Below are 22,970 nucleotides of genomic sequence, written 5' to 3'. Positions count from 1 at the left end.
ACTTTTGGGACTTCATCAAGATCAAAAGCTTCTGCACAGCAAAGGAAACAGTCAAGAAAACAAAGAGGCAACCCACGGAATGGGAGAAGATATTTGCAAATGACAGTACAGACAAAAGGCTGATATCCAGGATCTATAAAGAAATTCTCAAACTCAACACACACAAAATGGATAATCATGTCAAAAAATGGGCAGAAGACATGAACAGACACTTCTCCAATGAAGACATACAAATGGCTACTAGACACATGAAAAAATGTTCATCATCACTAGCCATCAGGGAGATTCAAATTAAAACCACATTGAGATACCACCTTATACCAGTTAGAATGGCCAAAATTAGCAAGACAGGAAACAGCATATGTTGAAGAGGATGTGGAGAAAGGGGAACCCTCTTACACTTTTGGTGGGAATGCAAGTTGGTGCAGCCAATTTGGAGTACAGTGTGGAGATTCTTTAAGAAATTAAAAATGGAGATTTCCTATGACCCTGCAATTGCACTACTGGGTATTTACCCCAAAGATACAGATGTAGTGAAAAGAAGGGCCATCTGTATCCCAATGTTCATAGCAGCATGGCCACGGTCACCAAATTGTGGAAAGAACCAAGATGCCCTTCAATGGATGCAATGGATAAGGAAGATGTGGTCCTTATACACTATGAAGTCTTATGCCTCCATCAGAAAGGATAAATACCCAACTTTTGTATCAACATGGACAGAACAGGAGGAGATTACGCTGAGTGAAATAAGTCAAGCAGAGAGAGTCAATTATCATATGATTTCACTTATTTGTGGAGCATAAGAAATAACACGAGGACATGGGGAGATGGAGAGAGGGAGTTGAGGGAAATTAGAAGGGGAGATGAACCATGAGAGGCTATGGACTCTGAAAAACAATCTGAGGGTTTTGAAGGGGCGGGGGGTGGGAGGTTGGGGAGCCAGGTGGTAGGTATTATGGAGGGCACATGTTGCATGGAGCACTGGGTGTGGTGCATAAACAATGAATTCTGTTACACGGAAAAGAAATTAAATAAAAAAATGTGCATTACAACACACACTATAGGGTAATCCAACAACCACAGCAACCTCAACTGATCATGAATTTAAACACCAGGTTTTCGTTAAAAACAAAAATCACAGCAATTAAAAACCATGAACAGCTTGCAACAACATAGATGATCCTTCTTCCAAAATGGTAACAACTTGTTCATGGGCATGCACAGCAGATCTCCATAAATTGCCAAGTGCTTTGTGGCAGAGACTTAGAAAAATCTGTGTCTTCAAGAAAGCATGGCCAAACTTTAGTTTATGAAGACCAAATTTTGGTAACTCCCACTCATTCAGTAGGTAACTGCTAATAAGCAGTTTCTATAAAAATCAAATACTGTGGGATTCTGGGTAATTTGCCAGTAAGAGTCATAAAAAGGACTTGCATGTGGGAAAGTTTGGGATTTACTAGGAGGAGTCCACTGCACAGTCAAGAACCACTGGCTGCTGGGTGGGAGCTGTGCTGGAACAGCTTTGGCTCTTAAGTAGTTGGGCTCCTGGCTTAGCCTGCTGCCCATAGGCCACTGGGTTTTCAGGACTGTTCCCCACTCTTGGATGAGTAGTTCATGGTTATCCTGTAACTAGAGGCTGCTCCATGAGGCTTCCTTCTTGGACAGATAGATGATGTTCCTGGCCATACTGCTCTTGAACTAGACCTCTCTCATGTGTATCCAGCTTATAGAATGTGATGATTTAGGAAATGATGTTAAGCAATGAGGTTCAAATTTTAGTCTCTATAAATGATGTGTACATGAGTGAAAATTTGTTTTTATGTCTATTTCTAGTTGTAATATTCAAAAATTTTAAGCATCCTAGCTTATGCTGACAGACCTTTAAAAGTGTGGGCCTGAAGCCCGGATGTATCCATTCTTTCAGGATGCTGGATCTGGACGTATCAATAGATACAGTATGCTAAGTATGCTAAGAATGTAAACTTTTCTAAGAGTTTATGTAACTCTTAGAAGAGTTTAAACTCTAATTTCTAAATTGTGCATTTACTTGAAGGATTAAAAATCCTGAGTAAATTTAGCAATGATAAATATGGACAACGGTTTCCTTTAGCTAAGCTGCTGATGGTTGCCCCTCTTCCTCCTAAGAAAGATTATTTATGCCAGATGATATAGTTTACAAGTTGAAACATTTATTTTTTACCTGCAGGAACATGTGAAAAGTTTCTGAGGAGAAAAAAGCTCTAAGAACAGGGAGTGATAAGAGGATAGTTTATAGTAATATCCTAACACCTGTGCATCATCTATTTTCCATCATGTAGTTGAAAGGAACAGAACATATAAACATATATCAGAAATCCTAGGGTAATTTTCATTTCTAGGAAAACAGCAAAAACTATAAACAAAATAAAGTATATTGCTAGACGTTCACATACTCCTAACAAAAGTTTATAATTTCCTGCAAAAGAAACATACCAGCTGCTTCAGGATGTGGGTAAGACAAGCATGTTCTGTGGTAATGATTTCCCAAACAAGAAAAAAATTAGAAAGGCAAATCTTTGCTAAGCTGCAGACTACCAGGTCTCCTGATTTATGAAAGCAATAAGAATAGAGGAGATAGAGCTGTTTAAGAAAAAACTTAGAAATAAATATTCTATAAATTAGCAAAATCTGTCAAATAAAATGACTTTTAACTTACAACAGGAAAAAATACCTTCACATATTTTAATATCAGAGCATTTATTATGCAAAGGGATATTTTAGGTTAACACACTAGATCTACTATATTCCACAACCATACTAAATAAATATGCATGTATATACTATAAAGTTCTAGCTAATTCTTAAATAAAAATTATTTTAATGAAATAAATATAGATACATCCAATTACAATGATGTACATTTAATTTCTCATTAGCTCACGTCATCATTTTATTATAAATGTGTCCCTGGCTAAGCAATGACAGCAGATAGGTGAATTCAGATGTAGAAGCTTCTGGAAAAGTTACTTGAGCCACAAGAGCACAGATATTATTATAGATTATTGTATTATAGATAATTATAGATTATTATATTGTTATATAATAATAATTATCTTTTTTAATCTTTTAATTTAAGTAGGCTCCATGCCCAGCATGCAGCCCAGCATGGGGCTCGATCCCACAATTCCAAGATCAAGACCAGAGCTGAGATCAGAAGTCAGATGTTTAACCAACTGAGCCACCCAGGCACCCCTATAAATCTACCTTTTTAAAATATTAACAAATTAGTGCTATTTCACACTTTGCCCTATTCATTGTCATTCATTCATTTTATTCTTGCATCCTTTCAACAAACATTTACTGTGTATTTGCTAAATATCAGCAAATGATTTGGTCAAATTATTCTTCCTTCTCTCTTTTTTTTTCATGTTGCACTTATTACGCTTCTAAAACTCATTCAGTGATATAATAGTGGGCCTCATTCTTCATTTCATTGATGCATATTTACCTAGAAATTCCATCTGAGAGCTCTTAATTTTATATCTTTCTTCCTAAAGGTGCAATGAAATGCAATGGGGAGAGCAGGGTGATGAGGAAAGAAATTTATATATATTATTTGTATCCAACATGCAGTGCACTTGACTAAATATTTAACACATATTATCTTAAATAAGTTTTATAACAACAAAATAAAATAGGTATATTAATATACCCATTTCATAAATTGGGAAACTAAGTCTCTCCCAGGTTTCCCAAGGTCTCACCTTGGTGGGCCTGACCCAAAGTCTTTTAAGCAGCTCTTTAAGCGCAAGTGACACCCATTACTTTTTCAAATCTGAATAAAGCTTTGTTTGAATCCATGGTACTCCTAAATCCAGAACTTCTCTTCTTTCATATGCCCCTAAAAACTATATACAATTTAAATAAATTACTAAAGAAATACCTTTATGCAAGGGTTTTTGTAGTGAAGGTATACAGCTCATACAAAGAAAATGCTGATAAATAAGTTAAAATATTTTAAAAATTCTATAATCTATCAGCCCTCACAATGTACTATGTTTTATTTTTTTTCAGACCACTCTCCGAGTATTATAGGAGTAAGATAACAGATTATGAATAGGCTAGGCATTTAAAAATTAATATATAAATACAAATTAAGTCAAGGGAAAAGGCAAATATAAAATGGTCATTTTTATTAATAAGGATGAAATGACACAACATCACAAAATTAATGTTAGAGAAACACCACACGTTATGTTGCATTCTCTCTCATTATGCCACCTTATTAAGTACCTTATATTCTTCATAATCATTGTTATCGAGTAAGTCCCTCTTCTCCAGTTCTGTAAGTTGTTCTGCAGAGGGCTTAGCTGGTAGATGCTTAATAGAAGCTTGCTCATATATGGGCTTTCCATTAAAAAACAGTTCCTTCCAATCATGCATCAACTTATATGGAATCATACTATAGCAAAAAAGATTTAAAAGAAAAGTAGAGAAGAATCAATGTTTAGTCCAATATATATCTTAAACCTTGGCTTTTACATTATTAAATTCATTCCCTACTGTCTGCTGTTTGAGACTGGGGATTCCACTTACTATTACTGTATATTGCTAATGGCTAGAGAACGTCTCAAACTTAGTAGGTTTGAATGAATCCATGTTACCTCAAGCCACCGATTCTTCAAACTTTCATATTGACTGTGCACTAACAGAACATATGCCTGAAAATAATGGGTGCTATCCTAAAACTTGGGTTTTTCTAAAACAATTCCCAGCCATGACATTAAATGGCTGTGCAATCTTAGGAAATTCTTTAAATGTTGTAATATCACTGTCTTCCTGTGCAAAATGAACAGACTGAGTATTTTCCAAAGCCCTTTTAGGATGAAAGTTGGTTTCCATATTTGCAATAATGTCTAATAGAAAAGTCAAATGTATGGTGGTTATATTGTCATTGTATATTTGATGACCTTTAAAATTATTTTTCAGTAACTATTTCTATTTAAATCTGATGAAGGCTTAAGAGGTAATCAGGACAGCCTGATAGGAAGACAGTTTCAAGAAGAACAAAATGCAAAGGAAGGAAAGAGTCTGACATAATTCTGATGTATTTCTCTAGAAATAGACTAGAGCTTGAAATTACAACAAAACAAGTAGTATTTCATTCGTTTCATTCTGATACATGCCACATGGATGAAACTTGAAGAGGTTAGGTTAAATGAAATAAGCCAGACACTAAAACAACAAATCAAATATGACTTCATTTATATTAGATACCCAGAGTAGACAAACTCACAGAGATCAAAAGTAGAACAGAGGTTTATCAGGGGCTGGAGAGTTATTTAATGTGTATAGCACTTAAGTGTACAGTACAAACTTAAGTTTGGAGTAATAAAAAAGTTCTGGAGATAGATGGTGGTGACAGTTGCACAATAATGTGAATGTACTTATGCCACTGAAGTGTGTTTCTAAAATGATTAAAAGGGTAAATTTTGCATTATGTATGTTTTGCCACAATATGAAAAAGTAGTATTTCAATTAAATGTACAACTTCAAATATAATCACCTTATGTTTCCATTAATAAAATATTTACAGTTGCTAAGGGTTACTTTGTAGAGATATAAAAGTTTAGAAACTGATAAGCTCAGCCATAGAAATAATATAAAATCAGAATTATTAAAATGGCATTGGTTTCTATGGTGATGCAAGTGATTAATAACATATATTGCCCAAAACTTAATCTTACAGTTACTTAATATCCTATTATCTGAATATTAATAATTTTAAGAAGCAGTCTAAAAAGTCAGTTCTTCTGAATTGGCTGAAACCAAAAATTTACCTGTGCTTTAGAAAAAAAAAATACTGATAATATCTTGTTCAATGAAGTAACATGAGTTTATCTTGACTGTTGGTAGTGTAGAATAATAAAATATGTCATTGTTTTGTTCAATTGCAATTAAAAGACACATATATTACACAATATACAAAAAATAACTCAAAATGAATTAAAGAATGTAAAACCTGAAACCATAAAACTCCTAGAAGAAAACATAGGCAGTAAACTCTTTGACATTTTTTGACTTTTTTGGATTTGATACCAAAAGCAAAAATAAACAAGTAGGACTACATCCAACTTAAAAGATTCTGCAAGGCAAAGGAAACAATCAATAAAAAGAAAAGGCAATCTATTGAATGGGGGAAAATATTTCCAAATATTTGTAAATCACATACTAATAATATCCAAAATACATAAAGAATTTACATAACTCAATAGCAAAAAAAGCACACAATCCAATTTTAAAAATGGGCAGAGGATCTGAATAGACATTTTACCAAAGCAGACATAAAGATGTCCAACAGGTACATGAAAAGATGCTCAACATCATTAATCATCAGGAAAATACAGATCAAAACCACCATGAAATATCACCTCACACCTGTCAGAATGGCTGGTATCAAAAAGACAAGAAGTAAAAAGGATGTGGAGAAAAGGGAGCCCTTGTGTACTGTTGGTGGGAATATAAACTGGTGCAGCCACTGTGGGCAATAGTGGGTTCTCTAGAAGATCTTAGTCTAAGTAATTTGAGATGTATACACATTTAACTGGGTCACCTTATCTTTGCCCTTGTGGAATCCCTTTCACTGAGATCTACTGTGATGTCATTCCCCTTTAGCTTTCAGCAAAGAATATCACAAGAAGTAAGTCTATGAAGACAGATGATACATCTGCTTAAAAGATGTTGCTGAGGACATTCTCCACTAGATTGACTACACTACTCATTGTGTCTTAGGTGAGGGTACCATATAAGTGAACTTATATGAGTGCCAAGAAGAGATATGTATTTTGTAAAGAACCGGAATGGAAAATGGAAAACACATGACAGGTTGTATTTCCCTTTTTACTTTGGCTACCAGGAAGCTCAGATAAAATTTGTAGCTCAGTTGCAGCAACTACTGCTGCCAATATAACCATGTTCCAGTTTATCCCTTGTTCTTAACTTTCTACTTTAATTTGGATTTTCCTTTGTTCTTATTCTGTCATAGTATTAATATATTTTGTTTTGTTGACTATTTCCCTCTAAGTATATTAATTTCTTTTAGAAACAAATTGCAATAAAAATAAATAGACTTAATGACCAATAAAATAATCTTCAAAAAATTCCAAGCTTTTAGGATGTTCCAAGTATTTCAAATAAATTATCATAGTCATCTTAATTATAATCTAGACACAAAATTTAATTATTAAAAGATATACAAATACACCTGAAATTAGGCTCATTATGGGATGAGTTAAGTCAGTAATCCAGGCATCCTGGACCCCACTTCTTAGTATTTTTTTAAGAAAAATTATTGTCTCTCTTATCAACTGAATGTCTACATTACAGTCTTATCCTCTCTCATTTCCTGTGATGTCTCTACTGTAATGATTATAACAAACAACACTTACTTATTTGTCAACATCCGGTAGTCTGCCACCTTAGTAGACAAATCAAGTATTTGATCCAAAATTACTGCACATATTGTGTAATGCTTTCTGTAACGAGCCTGAGCTCTTTCCACAGCAATCTGTTCATGAATTTCCCTCTCTCTGATGGCTTGTTCCTCAAAATCAATCTTGGCTTGTCTGGCCAAAGCCTAAGAAAGGCAAAGACATTTTTAAGTCAATGTAATTTGCGATGATTCACCTGAAAAAAAATTATCATTTCAATAGGCAAAAAAAATCTCTAAATAGAATGAAACATCTTTTTACACCAAGAAAAACTTAATCACGAAAGAGCACTTTCTCCTTATTAACTACTGAGTATGATGGCAAAGACGATAATGGAAATATTCCACCTTTAGCATATCTTATCAGCAAAATAGAATACAGAGAACAGTGGTATAACTGTGGAAAGCCCAATGAAGACTAATGATATATTGGATCTTAAGTGTTTAAAAAGAAGACTTGAGTTCATGGGTTGCAAATAGAGGCAGGGATCACAGAGAAACAGACAAGTCTGTGTCAGACTTTAGCACAGCTTGCCCCTTCCAAACCATTTTAGGAGCCCTAACCTGATATATCTGCTCTGCCTGGCCAATGCCCCCCATCTTTTAGTGAGAAAGTTCTAGGATACTGATTCATCCTTAGAAAATATTTTGGAAAATCTCTGATATTACTGGCATGAGAATATCACACATGCACCACAAATGTTTAATGTATTTAGACAATAACAACAACAAAAAACCCCCATTCTGCTCCTATAGCCTTAATAAATTGGTAAAATTCACTCATATAGAACACTTATTTCTGCAGAAAGTAATGAAATACAGTTTGTTATGACCCTCTGCTTCGTTTGCACTATTATTTTGTTTAGAGAAACCCTTTCTTCACACGAAGAGCAAAGGTCAAGTGCAAAGGTCAAAGCATGACTAAATGTTGTTTTTCAAATAGCTATCCCAGCTCCTTGAGAAATTCTATCCTGGGCTAACATGCTCCAGAAACCAGACTTGCTTCCAGTAACTTAACCCAATGAGTGTAAAATGGAGGTGAACTTGGGCCTTGGGGGAGCTGCCATCAGTCAAGCCCCAGCCTGTATACAGAAGTCAAGTCCTAAGCTCCTAGTCCCAGCCCCCCTCAGCCCCCATGTCCTCAGCATGAAATGGGGTATTAAGAAGACTTGGCAAACACAGAAAAGCTTACCAAACCATCCCATTGGGCAAATATTTCTTGTGATACTACTCACACATGACTAAATGCCTGACAATGGACGATGGCCTTTGTTCACTGAACCAAATGGAAGGTTCATTTGTTTTTGTTAGTGTTTTATATTTAGTTTGTTTTCTTTTTATTGGGAAAGTGGTCAGGCTGGGTGACCCCCAAGGTCAGTCCTGTCCATTTGGCAAGTTCAGGAATCACCAGAATTTGTTATTGTTGTGTTGTTCTATAGGCCCCGTCTTCCTGGGGAAAGCACACCATTTCAGTAGGAAGCTCTATGGTATGTTCATCACCTGTGAAGAGGTCTGATGAAGAGGAATCTAAAAGAGCAGGAGTAGCCAGATGAGAACTTGTGTGGTGACAGGAAATGGGGTGTGAGGTTGCTCGACTCAGAGTGACTGTAAATCATGTGGAAATGTTTCGGGTGGGAAGGGACCCAAGCCTTACAGGGACCAGTGTAATGATCCTCACCAGAAGGCAGCAGCTTTCACCTTGGTGCTGTCTTCTTTCCTCCCTCCATGCCTTTCTTCCTACTTTTTAGCTACTAGTTTTCTACCTTTACCCAACCCCACCTCCCTGTACTAAACCCACCACCATTTCCTGTCGCACTGCAGCAAATTGGGTTGAAGCCCTAAAAAAAGAAAGAAGGAAAAGGAAAAAGGAAGTCTGTAGGAGGTAGTCAATCTCAATTGTTATGGGCCCAGACTCTGGAGTCTGCTAGAGCCAGCTGTGCTCCTGTCTACACCACTGACAGTCTGTGTGAAGGTGAGCTTTCTAAGTCTTGTTTCCCTTATGTGCAAAATGTAGACAAGGGTAGTGTCCACTTCCGACGGCTGTTGCAAGAATTATATGTACATGTGATAAACACAACTCAATGCTGGACTCACAATAAATGCTAAAAAAATGTTAGACATTATTATAATTAGGTACTATTACTACTAATAGGTAGAATAGAAATTCGAAATCAGAAACAATATAGAATAGATGCTCAATTATCTTAAAGGATGAGGTAAAGAGATTTAATCTAAATACAATACCAAAACAGACAAAAACTGATGATGGACAACACAAAGTTCTCTCTCTCTCTCTCTTTCTGCACTACTGCCCCCCACCCCCTTTCCCCACCCTGGCCTTGCTTGAAATGTACTAGACATTGGCCTCAGCCCTGGGGAAACAATAGTGAGCAGAAGCAAACATGATCCCTTTCCTCACGAGCTTATGTGCAGTGGGAGGGGCAGTGAAGAAGCCTCACAATGACTGTGCACTTGTACAGTGTCATCAGGAAGGGTGATGGAGTATGGAGCCTCACAGGAGTATGGGCCCTCACAGGAGTCCTGGCTTAGATAAGAAGTGGCCTGTGCACAGAGTTCTGAAAGATGAGCAGTAGCTGGGGAAAGGTATGAGGGAAGAAGGGGATAGCAGAAGAAATGACTTGTTCAAGGATCTGAGAGCAGACCAGTATGGCCAGAGTCCAGGAGACAGACAGGAGCAAGGTGTGAGCAGGGATCTGATCGAAGAGAAGCCATGGGTGGGTTTTTGAGTATGAGGCCAATGGTCAAATCTGAGAGTCGAGAAGGTTCCTCTGCCTGCACAATGGAAGATGATTTGTAGGAGATGATAGTAGGGCAGGAAATTAGTATAAGTTATCTCTAATTTCCCCTTCCTTCTTTTCTAACAGGTCCTTTTAACCTCCTGCTTCAGGAAATTTCAGCAAGACAGAAAAGCAGAAGCTATTGGAAACTCCTCCTCACTTTAAAGGACTCTCCTCAAAGGCAAATCAATCTCGGTCACTCCAAGGGAGTGGAAAGGAGGGAAGATTCTGAGAGCAAAGAGAAAGAGGAAGAGATGTGCACCTACTTCTTGGCACTTCCTGGGGAGCAGAGAGCCTCAGAAGGGAACATGTGAGGGACCCATGAAAGCTGGAACACCCTCTGCGAAAACATGTGCCACTGGAGGCAATGTGTGTGGTCTGGGGCAACTCGGGTCTCAAGGACAGCAGGCTGGGCCTGGGCCTGATGATTGCAGTGTTTCCCTGGTGACTTGGCCTGTGACCTGGGGCACCATGCATCTGTGCATCTCTATGGGGAGAGGTTTGCTGGACTTCAAGCTTAGGCTGATTTAGAGAATATAAAGAATGTTATATCCCAACTGCAGTTGCTAATTCACAGCCACTCAAAATGGACAAAGGAGACCACTGTAGTAGTAGCTGTAGTCGCAGTCATAGTCATAGTAGTAATAGTAGCAGAGACTGGGTTGGTAGTGTAGACATGGGGAAAAATGGACAATGAAGAAATATTTAGTATGTGAAATGGACAAGACAGTGATGTTTTTGATATGGAAGAAAGGGTGGAACAGGATTCGAGTGGATACTGATGTTTTACACTCGTGTAACCGAATAAATAATGTTGCCATTTACGGAAATACAGAAACTTGAAAAAGAGCAGTTTAGTAAGAAGGGTCATAAATTTGGCTTTAACATGTTGAATTTAAGGTGTCACTGAGATATAAGAGTAGTGATGTCAGGAAAGCAGTTGAGTACGTGGGTCTTCACTGCAGAGGACAATGTATAAATGTATGAGTCGCCTATCACAGCAATTACATACCCTGGTTGTGCATTAAGAGGTTGTCTGAGGAAATAGCACAGAGGATGGGGCGCCTGGGTGGCTCAGTGGGTTAAAGCCGCTGCCTTCGGCTCAGGTCATGATCCCAGGGTCCTGAGATCGAGCCCCGCATCGGGCTCTCTGCTCAGCAGGGAACCTGCTTCCCTTCCTCTCTCTCTCTGCCTGCCTCTCTGCCTACTTGTGATCTCTGTCTGTCAAATAAATAAATAAAATCTTAAAAAAAAAAAAAGAAATAGCACAGAGGAGCAAAGAAACAGGCCTAGGACTAAGCTTTAAGGAGCCCTGGCATTAAATGTTTTGATATTAGAGGAGAATGAGCCAACAAAGAAGGCCAAGAAGAGGCAGCCAATGAAGAAGGAAGAAAACCAGGAGAGCATTTCCATAGCAGAACTCAACAGAAAGGGATCACGTGATAGTGGACTAATAATATGACATATTACTAATAGCCTCTATCATTAGCAGACTTTTTATTTTTTAGTTTCTTAAAAAGATTTATTTATTTATTTGAGAGAAAGAGTGAGAGCGGGGGGAGGGGCAGAGGGTGAGAATCCCTAACAGAGTCTCCACTGAGGCTGGAGCCCAATGCAGGACTTGACCCCAAGACCCCAAGATCATGACCTGAGCCAAAATCAAAAGTTGGATGCTTAACTGACTAAGCCACCCAGGCACCCCACCTAACATATTTCTTTAAATTTTAAGAGGTTTAAAAATACTTCTAGAATTCTCTCCCTTCTCTTACCACAAACAATAACAAAAACTATAAGAACAGTAGCAAGTAAAAAAACAATTAAAAAAAAAAGTCTCTTCTCCACAAAAGGAAAGCAGTAGAACGATCTGCTGTGGGGAACTAAATATATTTTGTTTATTTAGTGCATGAGACTAGGAAGAAAAGGTAACAGTGTTCCTTTGGAAACTTCAATTCAGTATTTATTTCTTTGGCTCCTACTTGTACACCAGCCACTGTTGATGTAGGAGGTGATAAATTCAATGTTTGCAGAGAGAACCCATGAAATCAAGCCACCTCACAAAGAAGAGTGTCAGGGAAGCAGATACCTCAGCTTCAAGGAAAGGTAATCATTGTGAGAGGAAGGGATATAATTTTCACAGATGCTACAGAACCTCACGGTTCTGTTCTCTGAGGCTCTAGCAGGCCTGAGTGTTCTAATCCTCTGATGTCCGTTCAGGCTTAGTTAAAGAAAAATGCAGGTTATCACAGTAAGCCCAGTCCTGCTATAAATGCTTTGATACTATGCACTTCATTAACTGGGCTTGAAGCAGACATATTTTTCAATAGGCACTTAGAAAGATTAGCTAAACACATCATTTCTAAAGTAAGCAAATACCATTCAATCTATTCAAGTTCACTCTTGTCAAAATAGAGGGATAAAACAATTATCCAGATAATTCAGCTCTTTAAGAGGACACCTGAAATCAGCGATCATGCAGCTCAAATTCATGGAGTAATGGAGGTATAGTTCTTTACCTCTACCCCTAACATTTCAGCAATGTCTATTCTACAAAAGGCAAGAGCACCATTTTCTTTACTCTTAAATGATATTTCTAAAAATTGTATAATTTTGGCAAAAGCTATATTTCTTTTCATGGACTATCATAGTATAAACCATGAATCTGATACATAAAGCATTCCCTTCCTATTTTTTATGAGGTGTTCTCTTCCATTCAGCCTAGTTTTGTGACTATTTTATGGCGCTGAAGACAGGCTATTTAAAATGCCACTCACACGAGTTTTCTATTTCTTCAATCAAATCTGGACCAACAGATTGAATATGTTTGAAATACCTCCAATAGGAAATAGGCAAGAAGAAATCTACATAATCCATTGATAAAATAGATCTATTTTGATAACTAGAACCCATATATACATAAAGATAAGGAAAATATTAATGTATTAAATAATCAAAAGATTAGATATTTTGATTTTCAGAATTATAAGGACCTAGATGGATTAATACCACAGTGGCCAAGAGCATACCTACGTATGTACCATTCTCAAATACAATCAACCAGAGTACCCTGGATAAGGGTTTGGAGGAAGGACTGAAGCACTGTGGACCTGATAAAAATCCTAATTTATCACAAAGCAAGGAATCATTTATTAAAGACTAACAGTATCTTATAGAAAAGAGGCAGCTTAAAAGTGCTCTCACCACCTGAGAATGTTCACCCAGAATAACCAAGACCAATACAATCCTAGTAAACTTAGCAGATTTAAAGGAAAATAAAGTAGATCTACAAAAATGGAGTAATCATACAAGAAACTGAAAATTAGATTATCATATTATAGGCAATAACACTTTGACTTGAAGAAAATGGAATAGTGTATTTAAGATATTCAAGGAAAGAAAATGTGGACTAGGGATTTTATATAGAGCAAAACTGACCATCAGGTATAAAAGGCCTATCCTGTTATCAGAATACACTACACAATATCCAATACAACATACACGGAATATTGTTCCCTGAGCCCTTCTTGAGGAATCTACTGGAGAACGAGTTCCAGGCAACCAAAATGACTTTATGTGGACATAAAGATTGGTCGTGAACATCAAATATTGGTGGAAGCAAGACTAAAGGGGGAGAGTGTGACATGTAGAAGCCCTACGTGCTGTGATTTTACTTACACAAAGATAAAAATAGGGAGATAAGAGGTAGATCATATAAAAATTAATTCTTCTTAAGTGACTGGCAACTAAATGCAGTTTTGTTTACCATGACTTGGTAGAAAGGATCAAAAGTAAGCTTAGATTTTTAAGGGAGTTATCGTTTACCGCTTCTCGATCAAGAACATCCTGGAAATCTTTAAGTCGTCTTTCCTCATACTGTTTTTCTCGGAAAATTCTGTTTTGCCATAAAACTTCCTTTTCATGTCGAACATGCATGAGCTGCACAGCGATCCTGCGTTCCTGCTGGGACTGCCGCATCAGTCTATTAATCAGCTGCTCCTCCCGATATGCCTCCTGAAAACACAATTGGGGGAGCCAATTATTTGTCAAGGCCATGTCCAAATTTCCCACTGGGTTAAGAAGGCTATGTATAAATAATGTGCACAAAGCAGAGTATTCCTTGGCATCTGTCCTATGATTTAAATTTGAACATGGCAAAAATCAAGTTATAAAAATGAAGATTTCCAACAAAGGTTGTACCATTTTGGTATCTGGAAACACTATGATTTTGCAAGTCACAATTACTTTAAGTGAATTGTTACTTTGTTTAAAATCCAATGAAAAATAAATTAGGTAACTGTTTTCAAGGTTTTATAAACAAAGGATATGATTCTCAACTTACAAGCATGTTTTCAGAAATTTGAAATTCCTGAAATAAATACTGGTTGTAAAAGTAAATGCAGACTTGGGCTGAAGATGGCAGATATGGTTAGTTGCCAGTGTAGACATCTCACTACCTGTGTGAGGAAAAGCTGCAATTTGATGGAATGGGAAGACTGGAGGAGAGTCTAAGAGACCATGACCTACGGCTTGTCTCAGAAAATCTGACTGGATGTAATCTGAAAGAGAAACTAGATGCATTCTCCTGGCTCTCTTATCTATTTTAAGAGAGCAGAAGGGTAGTCAGTACATGAGCAGTGGAATAAAGCATTAAATTGGGAATCAGAAGCCATTGCAGCCCCAGTCATACCATTAATTGGCTGTGTTGCTTTGAACAAGTAATTTGGATTTTCAGGGCCTACTTCTTGACAGGTGAAATGAGGGGTTTAGGTGGAAGATGATCTCCAAAGCACCTTCAAGCTCTCATTCTGTCTAAACAGAGACATCATGTGGAAGGAGGAGGTAATTAAAATTCTCAAGGCGAGAGATGTAAAAGAATACTTAAACATTGGAGTTGTCCATTTAACATTCAACAATCCAACTGTTTAGGAAGAAAATCTAGCATTATTAATGACATTGTTTCAAATGATCTCTGCCACTGTGAGATTATGGGAGAAATACCCTATATATTTTCAGAATCTGGATGCAAATAATAATAACACTCTATTGTAAATTCCAAAACTTGAACCCGGGAATTATGTAAAAATGTAGATTAAATGAAATTTCAACTGAAAATAAGCATGAATTTTTAGTAACATATATAAAATACAAAATAAAATCATGAACAACTTTGAAACATATGGGTAATCTAATTATAAATTTCTGGAATCTTTAATGTTAACCATTTGTTTCCTTTCAAGATCCAGTAGTGGAGCTAAGGCAGAATGCAAAAATGGCCACAAATTCTTCAGTTTTCTTCATCCATATCCTTGCAATTATATCCTGCAACTATTCTTATCAAAAAGCCAAACTGTGGAAAGAACCAAGATGCCCTTCAACAGACGAATGGATAAGGAAGATGTGGTCCATATACACTATGGAGTATAATGCCTCCACCAGAAAGGATGAATACCCAACTTTTGTGGCGACATGGACGGGACTGGAAGAGAGTATGCTGAGTGAAATAAGTCAAGCAGAGAGAGTCAATTATCATATGGTTTCACTTATTTGTGGAGCATAACAAATAGCATGGAGGACAGGGGAGATGGAGAGGAGAAGGGAGTTGAGGGAAATTGGAAGGGGAGGTGAACCATGAGAGACTATGGACTCTGAAAAACAATCTGAGGGTTTTGAAGGGGTGGGAGGTGGGAGGTTGGGGGAACCAGGTGGTGGGTATTAGAGAGGGCACGGATTGCATGGAGCCCTGGGTGTGGTGCAAAAACAATGAATACTGTTACGCTGAAAAGAAATATATATATATATATATATATATATATATATATTATAATCTATTGCTCCACTCCTTAAATATGGGGTATGGGGTAACCATTTGATTAAACTGACCAATGGGACATTAGCATAAAACAAAAAACAAAGAACCAACAAAAAAATCCCACACACATGGGATTTGGTTTTCTTAATTCTCTTGCATTCCCACCCCACCACTGCTGCCACATTTTCTGGTCTGCAAGAAAATGAGAGACAAGGTAGAGTGAGGCACCAGTTTTCCCAGATGGACCTGAAGAATCTCCAGCCAACACACCAGCTGACCAAAGACACATGAGAGAGGCTGCTGAGACCAGCAAAAGAACAGCATAGCTGAGCCCAGCCCAAACTGCCTACCACATTTTGGGGGTGGTTTTGGATATATAAAGCACAGTCACAACCATATTTTTTTAATAATATAGGTTTGATTTATTATTCCAAGTGAATTCTATAATTAATATAGAGCATATTCTATAATTTGGTTGTTTATATGGCAAGGCAATTTAGTTGTCCAGATGAGTTCTAGTCATTCTGACCCTTATAAAGAACAAACTGGATTGGTCAGAACTGTTTTGATTACTGACCACATATTATAGTTAGAAAGGTAAAAAGCAAAGGAAATCACTGTTGAATGCTGAGTCAATGCTATGGATGTAAAGCCTTAGTATGAAGAACCATCAACTGTATTAAGACCTGCACCCAAAAGTTGAGTGGAAAAGATTTATTTTTTTGTTCCATTGTACAAGTATTTCATATTTTAGAAATAGACTTTTTCCCAAAATTTCACAGGGATGTGGAACACATTTTCTCATAGAAAGATACAAGCTATGGTTAGGTGCTCGGTGCAGCCTAAACAGATTTATGCTTAATCCCTATCTTAGATGAAATATTCTATATCTGCAATGAATAAAATCAAAAATTTTCTCCTTTAATTATATTTGGAGAAGATTTAGAAAGATATGCAACCCAAAATACCCTCAATCTGGATGCCAGGCCCTCTCCTTTTCGCATGACCTGGAGCCAGGAGCCTACCCTACTCTATGCCACGCTCAGAACGACAAAGATGCCTGAGCAGCTCTTGGGGAGGAATGGAGTCCTGCAGGAAAGACCTGGAAGCTAAATATTTAAGGATGTTGGGTTAAGACATAGGGGAGGGGTCTGATGTTCAAACACAGTTTCTAAGAAAATAACAAGGAATAGGTTTGGGAAGGTAGAGATAATTAAGTTGGAGTGGATCCCAAGAGCCAACCAAGATGCTAGCTAAATGACCATAGAACCAGCTGGGAGCTAAATTGGGTTGACAGTTTGAATATCTCCACTTTAAATGCATATGAGGTACTTCAAACCATCAAGACCTAAACTAAACTCACCAACTCCCTCAGAATTTCCCCATCTCAGTTGATGACCCTATAAAGCTATGACTTCTGACCTAAAATGTTAGTGCCATCCAAAGTTTATTCCTCTCTTATCATTCCCAATATCCAGTTCTTGAAGAATTAGTCTATTTTACCTCCTGTGTATGTTTTTAAGGCACCCTTTACTCCATTCCATACCAATGGGCACCGCCCCTACCTTGAACAATATCAGCCTCTCCTCTACTATCCTTCCCCCCACCCTTCTCCAAAATCCTCCCAAAAAACTTAAAGTGATTGTTCTAACCCTAAATCTCATCATTTCATTCATGTAATCCATTTCTTTATGAATCATGAGGCAAGAGAACAACTTGAGCACAGGTCTCTGGCTCTCTCTTCACAAGCCCAACTAAAACAGAGCATACAAACCCCAGAGGGAAACTACAACAACCTGGAAGCTAGAGAAGATATTTAGAGGCATTCTTGGTAGCTCAGTACAAATGAAACCAGAGTAAAAGCATCTAGGGCTGACATCAGATCCATGTCATGTTCTCAAAAAGCTGCAGGTACTTGAGAGAAGCAGAAGAAATCCCAGCCCTGACAAATAACATTTGGGAAGAGAGAAGGATGGATAGGAAAATAGGCCATGTTGCAAGTGGAGATTTCACAGTCCACCACTGTGGCCCAGGCACTTGTATCAGCTGTGCAGGGAGGGGGGACACTACACTTGATAGAAAGGAGGCGGTGGAAGTGGAGGTCCCTTGCTGCATACCCCAGGCTGGTTGGAGGAACAGCAGTTTACCCAAACACTGAAAAGAAATAGTTCCCTTGCTGGAAATAGCCAGAGCATTAACTCACTTTAATGTCTGTTAGGTTGCTGGTCCCTGAACAAATCTCTGGCCAGAGCCTTGAAAAACCAATGCTAATAGCATCCTGGTACAAAGTGAGGAAAGTCAGAAAGAATCATTCACCCCATTTTCCAGGTAAATATCAGGTCTAGATTATAAGCAAAAAAAAAAAGAAAAAAAAAAAAAAAGAAAAAAACCCGAGCAGCCCATGCACAAGTGTTTTGTAACACAAATGGAAGTGTGTTAAAAATTCCATTGTTAGTTAAGGAAACTTGAAATAGGAAGTTATTTCACAATCTACTTTTTAATCATCCAATTTCCATAATCTGTAATTCTTCCAGTTAAAAGAGAGACTATTAAGTAAAAGGGAGGATATATGCCTGAGCAAATTTATACATGTATCTGAAATAAGAACTTTTTAGCACAGAGATGAAAGGGGTTTTGTTTGTTTGTTTTTTAAGTTTTCCTCTAAGAAAGAAGTGAATCCACGGAGAAACAGTTTCACTTCTTCATACTTATGTGAAGTTTTATGCCAGTCTTTCATATTTTAGACATGCAAATTTGTCCTGTTTACGTTCACATTTTAAATCACCTTCTCAGGTCTGTTCCTCCACATCATCTTCCATATTGCAGTAAATGCCACCTCCATCCACCTAACTGCCCAAGCTGGCCTCTCGTCCCAATTTTTCACTGCCTCACTGTCTAAGGAACCATTAATACCTATTGATTTTATTACTAAAATAGCTCCTGAAGCCACTTCTCTCCATCCCCGTTGCCACCACCCTAAATTTAAACTGGAATAATTTCTAACTAATAAGAATCCAGCTGCAACCTGTTTTCACTTGCTGTAATCTATTCTCACAACTAAAGTCAAAGAGTGATCTTTCTAAAGTCAAATCTGACCTTGTAACTCCTTTTCCCCTTTGCACTTAGGATAAAAGCTCCTATTTCCCTCTATACAGCTGCCAAGGTTCATCATGATTTGGTCTCTGAGGATGCCTGCCAAATGACTTCAGTTCACTAAGAACCTTAGCTCTCAGTGCTGAGCCATTCCATATGATATTCTCTCTGGATACACACTTTAATTTCCACCATTCTAGCCTCTACTGGAAACTAACCCCCACTCACATCCCACCACAACTACCCACAACTAAACTTAGCGTCTTCATGTTTCTATTTATCATCCTCTAGAAACTGTCTCTGGACCAAGTGAGGGCTATGTCACCTGTCCCTCCCATCACTTTCACTGCCCCTTCACACTCTAATCTCGTTTCTTGTTTATAGATCCTCTCCCAAACAGCAAGCTCTGTGAGAACATATTTCTCAATATTCTTGTTCAGTATGGTATCCTAGGTCTAGCTAGAACAGTACCCAGAGCATAGAAGAGGCTCAGTGAACATGTGTTCAATGTGATAGTTGATCGGGGATTCTCAAACTATAGCTGCATCAAATTACCTAGAGGGTCTTATAGTACAGGCTCCACCCCAGAGCTGTGATTTGAGCTTGATTCAGTAGGTCTGAGATGAGGTCTAATTATTTACATTACTGAAAATTTCCAGGTGATTCTGATGCTGCCAGTCCAGGAATCACACTGAGAACCACTAGAGTAAACCAATAAACAAATTGAGAGGACTAACAACTTCTCCATGTTGTTTTCATGAAAAAACTCCCTTTTTGATAATCTCAATTGATGCAGAAAAAGCATCTGAAAAAAAAATCAGTATCTTTTCAAGATCAAAACTGAACAAATTAGGTAGAGAAGGAATGTAATTCAATATAATGAAGGCCATGTATGACAAGCCCACAGCTAACATCATACTCGATAGTATGATGCTAAAAGCTATCAGCTTGTCAGCATTCCTTCAAGATCTGGAATAAGACAAATGTACTTATTCTCACCATTTCTTTTCAACATAGTATTGGAAGTCTTAGCCAGCACCATTAACAATAAAAAGAATAAAAGGCATCCAGATCAGAAAGGAAGAAGTAAAACTGTCTCCGTTTGCATATAATATGATTTTTTTTTACAGAAAATTCTGAAGATTCCAACAACAGCAACACAAAAAATCTGTTCAAACTGAAAAACAATTTCAGTAAAGTTGCAGGATACAAAATCAATATACAAAACTCACATGTATAAAAATGTGTTCCTATATACAATGAATAATCTGAAAAAAAATTGAGAAAACAATCCCACTCACAATAGCATCAAAAATAATAAAATATTTAGGAATAAATTCAACTATGGAGGTGGAAGATCTGCGTACTAAAAACTAAAACACTGATAAAAGTAATTGAAGAATACATAAATAGATGGAAAGACATCCCATGTTCATGGATTAGAAGAATTAATAATGCTAAAATGTCCAAAATATCTAAAGTAACCTACAGATTTAGTAAAATCACTATCAAATTTTCAATAGCATTTTTCACAGAAATAAAAAAAAAATACTAAAATTCATATGAAACCACAAAAAACTATGAATAGCCAAAGCAGTCTTAAGCAAGAAGAACAGAACTGTAGGTATTCCTGACTTATGTATTCAAAACTGTATGGTACTGCATAAAAACAGACATATAGACTAATGGAATAAAAGAGAGAGCCCAGAAATAAATACATGCTTGAACAGTCAACTGATCTTCAACAAGAGTGCCAAGGCAACATAATGGGGAAAGAACAGTCTCTTCAAGTGGTGCTGGAAAAATTGGATGTTCACATGCAGAAAAATGAAAATGTATGCTAATTTCACACTGTATACAAAAATCAACTCTAAATGGATTAGACTTACACATAACCCTGAAACTATAAAACTACTAGAAGAAAGAACAGGGGGAAAAATTTCTTAACATTAGTCTAAGCAATGATTTTTTTCTTTTTAATATGACCCCCACAGTACAGGCAACAAAAACAAACATATATAAGTAAGATTACATCTAACTAAAAGCTTCTATACAGTAAAGGAGACCACCAATAGAGTGAAGGGGCAACCTACAGAATGGGAGAAAATATTTGCAAATGTACATTTGGTTAATATCCAAGGTATAAAAGGAATTCAAACAATGTAATAGCAAAAAACCAAATAACCCAATTAAAAAAAAAAGGGGGGGGGGGCAAAGGACCTGAACAGACACTTCTCAAAAGAAGGCAAACAAATGGCCAATAAGCATATGAAAAAGGTGCTCAACATCACTAATTAGCAGGGAAATCCAAATCAAAACCATAATAAGATAGCACTTCACATCTGTTAGAATGATTATCACATTAAAAAGAAAGAAAGAAAGAAAGAAACCCACAAGAAATAACATGGGTTGGCAAAGATGTGGAGAAAAGGGAACTCTAAAAAACTGTCACTGGACATGTAAACTGGCACAGCCTCTAAGGAAAACAATATGGCAGTTCCTCAAAACAATTATGAATAGAATTACCATATGACCCAGCAATCCCACTTCCTGGGTATATACTCAAAGGAAATGAAATCAGTATCTGAGAGAGATGTCTGCATCCCCCTATTCAATGCAGCACTATTCACAATAGCCAAGATATGGAGAAACCTCAGTGTCCTTTGATTGAGAAATGGATAAAGAAGATGTGGAGTATATACACAATGGCATATTATTTCAGCCTTAAAAAAGAAGGAAATTCTGCCATTTGTGACAACATGGATGAACCTGAAAGCCATTATGCTAAGTGACATAAGTCAAATGTAAAAATATAAATACTGCATAATCCCACTTATATGACAATCAAAAAAAGTTGAACTTACAAAAGTAGATCTTAAGTGTTCTCACCAAACACACAAAAAATTAACTATGTGAGGTGATGGATGTGTCAGTTAATTCCATATGGCAGTCATTTCACAAAGTATACATATATCAAAACATCACATCATACACATTAAATATATACATTTTTTTATTTGTCAATTATATCTCAAAAGAACTGGAGAAAAGTTTCCTCTTACCTCCAAAAGCAACAATGGATACACATACTTGACATAGATTTTAGGTTCCTTTTTGGCCAGTACTTTTTTTTTATTGAGGGAAAATATACATGACATAAAATTTACCATCTCCACCATTTTTAAGGGTCCAATTCAGTGGCATTAAGTACAGCTACAATGCTATATAACCATCACCAGATTTTAGATTACTTAGTAAATCTTTTATGTAGATTTCTTTTTCTGAGTGTATTTGCCATGGTGATGTGAATATGTTCTGTTGACATTTGATTCAGAGTAACAGATAATAAATAATGAAGATACATATATATATGTGTGTGCGTGTATGTGTTTAAAATACTAAATTTTGCAAACTTTCCAGCACTATTATTCAAGCTATATCTATATATTTTACCTCTTGTGCTTCGTGGGCTATTAACTGGTCCATTAACAGTCTCCGCCGTCTTTTCTCCCTTTGCTCTCTTGCAAAAGCATCTTCCTCAAGGCGCTTTTGGATTTTTTTAATATAGTCATCATCCGAATAAGTGTTTAACAAATCAGTAGTTGTCTGGCCTGCTGTATCTGCAGAAGTCTTGGAGGCACTAAGGATAATAGTTATTATTTAGATTTTAAAAAAACAATGCAGTTACATGCCCCTACTTTTGACTGACTATGGAGGAAGACCTCAGGAAAAGGCTCCCTTGCATGCTCTATGAAATTCCAGTAACTTTCTGAGTGCTTAGACCAGTGGCCCGGCTCTTATTGGG

General features: G+C 37.1%; 1 protein-coding gene across 1 annotated transcript in view; it reads right to left on the bottom strand.

Moving 5' to 3' along the window:
* Positions 1 to 22,970, bottom strand: part of SPEF2 (sperm flagellar 2) — a 172,170-nt gene that overhangs the window by 112,912 nt on the left and 36,288 nt on the right. Inside the window, 4 exon segments of the mRNA XM_047731556.1 lie at positions 4,273 to 4,441; positions 7,428 to 7,615; positions 14,086 to 14,274; positions 22,619 to 22,805. Coding sequence (XP_047587512.1) covers positions 4,273 to 4,441; positions 7,428 to 7,615; positions 14,086 to 14,274; positions 22,619 to 22,805 — 733 coding nt within the window.

Source organism: Lutra lutra, chromosome 5, assembly GCF_902655055.1.
Source record: "Lutra lutra chromosome 5, mLutLut1.2, whole genome shotgun sequence".
Taxonomy (NCBI): domain Eukaryota; kingdom Metazoa; phylum Chordata; class Mammalia; order Carnivora; family Mustelidae; genus Lutra; species Lutra lutra.
This window is presented reverse-complemented; position numbering and strand designations above follow the sequence as displayed.